Source organism: Palaemon carinicauda, chromosome 1 (assembly GCF_036898095.1).
Source record: "Palaemon carinicauda isolate YSFRI2023 chromosome 1, ASM3689809v2, whole genome shotgun sequence".
NCBI lineage: Eukaryota > Metazoa > Arthropoda > Malacostraca > Decapoda > Palaemonidae > Palaemon > Palaemon carinicauda.
The window spans coordinates 37712759-37722454 of record NC_090725.1 but is presented as its reverse complement, the minus strand read 5'-3'; the positions used below and the strand labels follow the sequence as shown (position 1 = coordinate 37722454).

The 9696-nt window shown below is 32.1% G+C and overlaps 1 protein-coding gene across 1 annotated transcript in view; it reads left to right on the top strand.

Moving 5' to 3' along the window:
- Nucleotides 1-9696, top strand: part of SIFa (SIFamide) — an 80482-nt gene that overhangs the window by 57286 nt on the left and 13500 nt on the right. Inside the window, exons 2-3 of the mRNA XM_068374508.1 lie at nucleotides 3502-3644; nucleotides 9399-9498. Coding sequence (XP_068230609.1) covers nucleotides 3503-3644; nucleotides 9399-9487 — 231 coding nt within the window. The 5' untranslated portion in view covers nucleotide 3502 and the 3' untranslated portion in view covers nucleotides 9488-9498. The remainder of the gene's footprint in view (nucleotides 1-3501; nucleotides 3645-9398; nucleotides 9499-9696) is intronic.

The following is a 9696-nucleotide window of genomic DNA, read 5'->3' as shown; positions in this document are numbered from 1 at the left end:
CACAACGCTGAGGGCAGTAGCACTTTGCCACGCCACTTAAGTTCATGTCAATATTTGAATTGTTGATGATAACTGTATTTCCTTTTAAGCATCTGAGTATGTATGCCATGGGGCGCGTAACTTCATCCAATGGATATATACTGAACACTTTTATAACATGATTTGTACTATTATTCTTTCACTTGTTCCAATATTTAGAATGCGGTCTTAGTGAAAATTATTGTTTAGTATCCTTTTCATTATATTCATATGCTCAACTGAAGGACTGAAATATATTCCCTTTGATGTTTTGTATAAGAAGTAAATTTTTCCTCAAAATTTTCTTTAAATATAAATTGAACTACTTACTTGAAATGTTGCACTCTAAATTTTAATTAAAGATGTTTAATGTTCAGAGAACTTAGGTTTACTTTAGCTTTCCTAGGTAAATATTAAGTTGAAAATATGAATTCAAAAGGCTTTTTTCTATTAACCTTTCATATATTCCTACAAATTGAAAAAAAAGATATATCAATAAAAAAAAATTGATACAGGTTTCTTCACATGAATTCTCTCATGCGAATGTAAAATATTTTTTTTTTTTTTTTATGAAAAAGAGATTATTTTGGATAAACATTCTAACTTTGTAAAGGTTAAAGGCATCCAATTTTTATATAAAACAACAGGTAATTCATATTGCTTTTTCAACTAAACTTTTAAAAAATTTCTTATAACTGAGAATACAACTTACCAATTTTTAAATTTTTTTTTTATGAGCTGTTCCTTATGAAACTTATTTTCTTGTATCTGAATATGACAGATTAATTTGACTCTCATAAGATGGTAAAAGAAGTTAAAGTAATTAGATTTATCAAGTTATTTCCCCCCCCCCCCCTTTTTTTTGCTTTTTGCAAATAAAACGCCCATGTTTACATATGACGGTTGGGGACGACTACTCCCAAAGACACTTTTCCTATCTACCTGTGCAACTGCTCCACTCTCGGTATCTCCTTTTGCCTCTGCAAGAGATTCATTTTCTTCTCTCACCTCACACTATTTACCCTCACTAATTAGGAAGATACAGCTACACAATGTAGGTTGCTTAAAGCTTTTTGAACCAAGTGCAATCCCCCATTCAGGAGAAGAGGCATTCAGGGCTATTTCTACCCCTCTTGGGTGGCTTTACTCTCTCTCAGTTTCTGAATCCACTTTGACGCTGCGCCATTTTCTTTGCCATTTGCAGTTTTTATTCCCTCTGGGTTGTCGCTATGCTTTCCTGCTAAGCTTCTCTCATTCCTGGTCATGATACTCTACCCTCAAACTTCCTTCTCACTACCCCTTCCTCGACTTATGACTTTATTCGACCTCAAAGAAAGAGTTATCCTCCTATGGAAGGGACTATGAAATAAGATGTTTTGATATTTTCTTGGAGTACGCTTCATATATATATATATATATATATACACACACACACATATATATATATATATATACATATATATATATATATATACATTTATATATATAGATATATATATATATATATGTATATATATATATATATATATATACACACATATATATATATGTATATATATATATATATATAATATATATATAATATATATATATATATATATTACATATATATATATATATATATATACAGTATATATAAGTGTGTGTATATGTGTGTGTGTATTTACCTGTGTGTATTATGCCTCCGTGAAATATATCTCCCCTTTAAGGAGAAAAATATACCTCAATGTCCCTGTCTCCTTCAGTAATGGTCAATATAGTGGATAGTGCTTTGTAAAGTACAACCTCGTCCAGTCCCCTTTCTCCCTTTTAAGTGAGGGACGTCGTTCGACAAAAGGTATTTGAGGTGTATGCAGAGAGACCTTGAAGGGAGACCTAAGGAGATTTTTATGACACATATTAAAGGCAGAGTGCCACCTGCTTCGGGCTCCTAAAGGGGACCCGAAAAGATTCTTCGTTTTCTAAGGTTACATTTTTTTTTTTACTTTTACTAGTTATTGAAGTTCTAGTTATTTTAGAATGGGAGTTATTAATGATTTTATCCAAAAATGGATCTGTTAATGTCATAATTTGTAACTTTTCAAGTATCAAAACCTAAGTTCATCTTTCAATAATCTTTATTCTTTTTATGGTCTATTAACCAAATTATTTTGATAACTTTAATATTCAATGTTTTTCTTTTTATTAGGAAAATATTTTAAGTGCTTGATAACTAAACCATTAACTATCTTATTTCTATATCCTTAATATCAAAATCATAAAATTATTGATATAGTCCTACATATATAAAACCAAGTAGATTTTTTCCTTATCTTTCTTTGTTGATCTACTTAGACTGCGTATAATTTCCGTTTAAGTAAGAAAATATTGAAATAGAATTTAACACTTTTACTGTCTGTGTGTGTTTCAGTAAACGTGTGTGAAGGTATGTGTTTGTGTTCACATATTTGTTTTTATATATGTGAAGCAAAGGAAAAATTATAGGAGAATAATTTTTACATGTTTTTCGGCTGTGGAAAAAAAATCACGTCATAAACCATTACGAATCTGGAACAGATTATGTATTTACCCGTTCATGAAATCGAGTAACACATGGGTTAAATGTTTTCATAGTCTCCGATACTCTTCATAGCTGTCTATTTATTGGGTATCCAAACTATTGCGACATTCCTGTAAAATGACACTGAAAGGAACAAGACCTTAGGGTCGATAAATGGTTAGTGAGATAATGATGAAACCTGATTAAACTATTTGTTATCATATGTACTCTCCTCTCTCTCTCTCTCTCTCCTCTCTCTCTCTCTCTCTCTCTCTCATGTTCCTCTTTCCCACCATTATCCCTACATTAAGGGGCTGGTTGCCCAAGGCACCCTCTCCAGTAGAGCTATCAAAGGCATCCTATTCCACCAAACCACTTCTCTCCATATCAGCCTTCACCTTATCTTGCCATCTAATTCTGTGCCCCCCTCTTGATCTTCTCCTCTTACAAGGCCCTACTAAGTCCTTGCCCCCCCCCCCCTCTCTCTCTCTCTCTCTCTCTCTCTCTCTCTCTCAGCGTTAACCCTACATTAAGGGGTCGGTTGTCTTATATGAAAGGCATCCTCTTCCACCAAACCTCTTCTCTCCATATCAGCCTTCACCTTATCTTGCCATCTAATTCTGTGCCCCCCTCTTGATCTTCTCCTCTTACAAGGCCCTACTAAGTCCTTGCCCTCTCTCTCTCTCTCTCTCTCTCTCTCTCAGCGTTAACCCTACATTAAGGGGTCGGTTGTCTTATATGAAAGGCATCCTCTTCCACCAAACCTCTTCTCTCCATATCAGCCTTCACCTTATCTCGCCATCTAATTCTCTGCCTCCCTCTCGATCTTTTCCTCTTACAGGGCCCTTTTCTCTCTCTCTCTCTCTCTCTCTCTCTCTCTCTCTCTCTCTCGAAACTTGAAATTAACTAAATGACTACTCTCCTTTCTCTCCTCGCTGGAACAGAATGTCCGTACAGACCCGACTTGTGGTGGCCGTCATGGTAGTCCTCGTGGTGCTGGCTGTCTTCACCGACCACGCCAGCGCCGGCTACAGGAAGCCTCCTTTCAACGGATCCATCTTCGGCAAGCGATCCGGCGGTGACCAAGGTGAGTTGGTAGTCTACTAAATTATAAATATTTAGATTTGCAATATCATATATTTCTTTTGTTTTATATAAAGACACACAGATATATATATATATATATATATATATAAAAGACTGTTTGTATGCGTGTCTGACTTCCTCACACTAGCAAGAGCCTTGCTTGTGTACCGTATTGTTTAGTTTATTTATAACTTTCTTCTAGACATTCACTCCCTTAAACATACTTTAAAGTTGGAAGGGCAGTTTCTCTCTCTCTCTCTCTCTCTCTCTCTCTCTCTCTCTCCTCCCGACCCTTTTTGCATTTTCTGTAGCACACAGACCGGGGAAGGAGAGCCTATAGGCTCGTTCCTAAAATCTGAGAGTGTCTCTGTTCATTACAGTAACAAAAATATATACCTAGTTTTTAGTGTATTATTGCAGGTCTCCGATAGTATTGCAAGATAATGAGAAAAAAAAAAGAGTTGACGTGAAGCAGGAAGGCTTCAATGTGATAATCTTTATCCTACGGTGGTAAAAACACCCAAAAGACGTGTTGAAGATATTCTTTATCTCCTATAAAGCCTTCCTTTTTAGCTTCTGTAGGGAATTTGTAACTCTCTCGCCTTGTTGAGTAAATGCAAAGATGCCCAGTCAAAATAATTGATTTTTGCCATTCAGATTTTTCTCTTTATAACTCTATATCATCTTAGAATATTTAAGGCAATTATATTTTTCATACAATAATTTTTTTCTGGTTTTCTTAATTACGAATATCTATGAAATAATTTTACTTTTTTTCATAAATAAGTTACATTTTATTTAACCATCAAAACCTATTTTACTTGAAATAAAGAAAAAATGATCTGGTTCTTCATCTCTATCCATTTTCCTATCTTGTTTGTATTCCATTGAATCGAAGGATACCATGAATGGTTTTGAGAGGTAAAATCAGAATGGATGCTTCTACAAAGGCCGAGAGTTTGCATAATATCAGAGAAAATGACGTGTCCAACATTTCAAAGGGTGACAAAGGATTTCGTGTCTCTATGGACAATGCATTGCTTTTGTGATGTGGTTTCCTCTTGTACAGGTGGTGAGACAGGCGTCTGGTGAAGAAGAGAATAATGCAAAAAAAAAAAAAAAAAAAAAAGGAAAAAACAAAACATGAAAACCAATAAGTCATAAATCAAAAGAAAAAAAAATTACTTATGAAAGATAGTGTTAATGATTGTATTGATATTCATATTAATGTTATCATTAGTATAATTATTTTGATGATGGTGATAATGATGATTATTATCACTGTACGTCTACATATTTAGGTAGATATACACACACAGATTCAACCCTTCCCACCACTCCCCTGTTCCTAGCTACAATCCCCTCTCACCAGGGTGTGACTACATCCTCTCCTTCCTTAGAATATATATATATATATATATATATATAAATAAATATATATATATATAGATATATATATATATAAATATATATATATATATATATATATATAAATATATACATATACATATATATATAATATATATATATATATATATATATGTATATATACATATATATACATATATATATATATATATATATTTATATTTATATGTATATAAATATATACGTACATATATACATACATGCATACATGCACACACACACACACATATATATATATATATATAAATATATACATCCATATATACATACATGCATACATACTTACATACATACATACATACATACATATTGTATATATATATATATATATATACACGATACCAAAATAATCTCAGCTAGTCCCTTTACTCATTTTATCTGTTAAAGGATTAAACCATCGTACAAATATGCAAGATATATGATTACTCACTTGACGTAAAGTAATAGTCCTCTATTTCATTTTAGTAAAATGTTTCACATTGACCATAAAATAATACATCTCTATTGTCCTTTAGTAATTATCTTATTTTTAGAAGACTATTTCAACAACCTTCAACTTTGATCTTTTGATATTAGAGCAAATATTCATATCCAAAGATCATATCGCTTCCAGTGATGAATGTTAGTGTTTTCGGTGACTGACAAAGATATGTTTAATCACGTGGACGAAAAAAAAAAAAATTTTCTATTGTAAAATCTTTTTAGATCTTCAGTTTTTGCTACCCCTTTTTTTAATCTATTTCTATGGCTTTCTCTTCAGTGTTCTTTCTCTTTTCCCCTCTTTCTTATCACGAAGATAATTTTCCTAATATTATCTCCAAAAAAAAAAAAATAATAATAATTTTTGACACTTAACATATTTCTTGAAAGAAGATATTTTTCGGTCTAGTTTTTTATTTTGACATTTATTCCATGAATTCTCCTTGGATCATTCACCCTTTTCATTATCATTTGGATCATCTTTTCTCTCTTAAACCTGCTTTATACTGATTCCTTTTACATTTATATCGTATTGTTTTCCGTTTCTTCTGGTTAAGAATAACTCTACACTGTTAAAAAAAACTCCGTAAAATGCAAATGATCCTACTTTGTTATCATCTTTTACGGGTTGGTAACCGTAATATCACCCCTTTACGTCAACAATATCCGTTTTTATAACGGTAAATACCTGGCAGTATTTCTTCCAGGATTTTTAAAAATTTTTAGGGCAAATTTTTAACAGTGTATCTAACTAACATTTAAATGTCCAAAATCTAAAATTTTTAATGGGTATGCCTCCATTCGAAGTTATCTATAAAAATCACTTAAATATTTTATATTACTTATTTCGAGGATAATAATGAGTCATTTCTAAATAGAAGTGTAGGGAATATATATTGATATATGACAAAATAGATACAAATACACGCTCACAAAACAGATTTAAACAAATTTTATTTTCTAGTAAGTATATCGAACACCTTCTCTTTCAAACTTGAAGGTAATTACGCAACTCTCCGCTTAACTATAATATTATTACCTTTAAACTTTGTTGGAAATTGGGATAAGTTTCATATTTTAAGAGGACGTCTTTAGGTCGTATCACATCTTGATATAAAACTCTATGGAATCACAATTCATGAAATCATAGAATAGTTGTAAGTCTTCAAAATAAAACCTCTTTCACCAGTCGCCTTTATCTTGAACTTTCAAATCAATACGTCTCCATTCATCCTCTCCCACTTCCTACTTTATAGTTCTCAGCCATGTAGGCCTTGGTCCTCCAACTCTTCTAGTACCTTGTGGAGCACAGTTGAAAGTTTAGTGCCCACTTGTAACTTTCTTTCCATCTAGGTGCATCGTAAATGAGTTTTCTATCTTATAATAACAACACAAGAAATGTAGTCGTTTCTAGTCAACTGCAGGGCAAAGGCCTCAGACATATGAACTACTTTCTGGGATTTGTGTAGTTTTCACTACTACGCTGGCCAGTGCAGATTGGTGATGTTGGCAGATTTTCGTCTGATCGCTTACAGCACACCTACCTAGCATGGGTCGCCCTAACTAGCATAGTATTGTTGATCATGGCAATACCTAAAACCCTTCACCACGTTAATAAATCTATCTTAATCAGATGATTAATCGAATTAAATCTAAGTTCAAGCTGCTAGTCACCGAGGGGAATTCCACCTCAAACCAGAGGGTCAATGAAACATGTTCGATACAAATTCCATTGTGACCATATAAACTCAGATAATCAAGTTGTTGGAAAATTACAAATGGAAACAAGTCAGTAAGGCCATATTTTAAAAGTTAAAAAGTAATTAGTTCGTAGACCTTAATTCTTAGATCAGCCCTGAATTAGATTACCTTTGGAAATAAAACGTTGCTCGGCCAAATATTATTTGTCAATCAAATCCAATAATTGCATAGTAACCTATGAATTTCAGTTTTTATTTGATATTACAGTATATTCTCGTTATTAGAATCCCAGCAGTTAATGAAATAATTGTTTATCATATAGGATTTTCAAATTCTGGTGTCTTCTGTATGAATAATGATTTGGGTGGATGGTGTGTTTTGCTTAATGCTCTTATACTAATCAAAACTTCAAATTAGTTATGATGAACCGTGGAAAATTAATGTATCCATAAACCGTTGAATTCAAGTTATTATTTTGCAGCTATATATATATATATATATATATATATATATATATATATATATATATATATATATGTATATATGTGTGTGTGTATGTGTGCGTGTGTAAGTGTGTGTGTACACGTGTCCTTTTGTCTGTGTAAGTATGTATGTTGTATACACGTTACATCGAGACATTATAATATACAGTATACCAATCAATGCACATGTATAAATGTCTTTATGAATTATTCAATATACTGCATAAGCAGACTGTCGTTAGAGAGAGAGAGAGAGAGAGAGAGAGAGAGAGAGAGAGAGAGAGAGAGAGAGAGAGAGAGAGAGAGAGAGAGAGAGAGTAGCTTTCGAATGTTTAGACACCCAGGTCTGATCACATACAAGATGCGAGTCATTAAAGTTTAAATGTATTTTTTATATATCATATAATTATAAGGACCGCATCTATGTATTCATTTCATCAAGCCATTATTCCTTAAATAATCTATTCTGATAATTTTCTGTATCTATTTTCCTATTCTTTGTACATCACCTGCATTGTATATTAGCCTACAACAGATTCTGCCATATGTTGCGAGACAATTAATTTCATTTTGGTTCTTCGTTGTATTTGAGTCGATCGTATTTGATCTGCACAAGCCATTTGAATCGTTATGATCCTTTTATTTTGAACAATTTGTAAAATCTCTCACTATATGTTTCTCTATATTTAGTATCGTCTTTGCATTGCCATGAGTATTTTGCACATTTCCTTACTGGTCTTTTGAAGTCACTTTGCGTTGGTAACATAAGTTTTCAGCTTATTCCTAGGTATGCTTTTCTATCCTAACATGGGAAAATTACTCCCTTTATTTCTGTTAATTCATACATATTGCTGGCATTGATAAGCCCTCTCTTCAAATATATTCCGCAATGTTGATAATATATTCTCACCAAATTACGACACATATAAGGCTTTATATAAAAGTTGCTATTATGAAATATTTATACAGCTCGTTTTACAAACCGAATTTACTCCATCTTTACCTTTTTTAGTCAGAGAAAAATTCACAATACTTATATCAAATTTCAATCCTCTTGATTCCAATCTACATATAACTGAAATTCAATCAAGTATTAACTTTGTGGGAATTATAAGAAATAAAAACTACTTAAATCAATTTTTTATCCTCTCTGATCTCTTCAATATATAATTGAAATTAATTCTAGGATTATCATTTTAGGAGCTATAAGAAATAAAAACTTTACCAAAATCAATTTTCAATTCTCTCTATGCTATTCAATATAACTAACATTAATTCCAGGATTATCATTGTGTGAATTATAAGAAATAAAAAATAATACTTATATCAATTTTCAATCCTCACTATTCTATTCAATATATAACTGAAATTAATTCTGTGATTATCACTGTAGAGTTGTACAAACCAAAAACTTTACTCAAATCAACTTTACATCCTTTCTATTCTATTCAATATATAACATATCATTATGGGAGTTATTAGAAATAAAATCTATACTTAAATTAATTTTACATCCTCTCTATTCTAGTTACAATATAACTGAAATTAATTCTAGGATTATCATTGTAGGAATCATAAGAAATGAAAACTTACCTTGAAAGCCAACAGATATTTCAATCCTTTGTAATATGAATAATAAAAACGTTCATCTCTTCTCCTTTCAGCATATGAATCCGGCAAGACCCTCGCCTCCATCTGCCAGGTGGCCGTCGAAGCTTGCTCTGCCTGGTTCCCAGGACCAGAGAAGAAGTGAACTCCGTAATGGTGAGACTCCCATTGAATTTTGCGGAAAAACCGCAACTATTGACGAATGTTAGGTTAATGGCCATAAATATCACAAGGGCCAGCAAATATGGTTACTCCTGTTATTAATGATTAGAATTTATGTGTGCCTGTACGGAAAAAAATAAATAAATTATGAATTAATACAAATTTTGTTTACATTTATATGATCGAATCCTG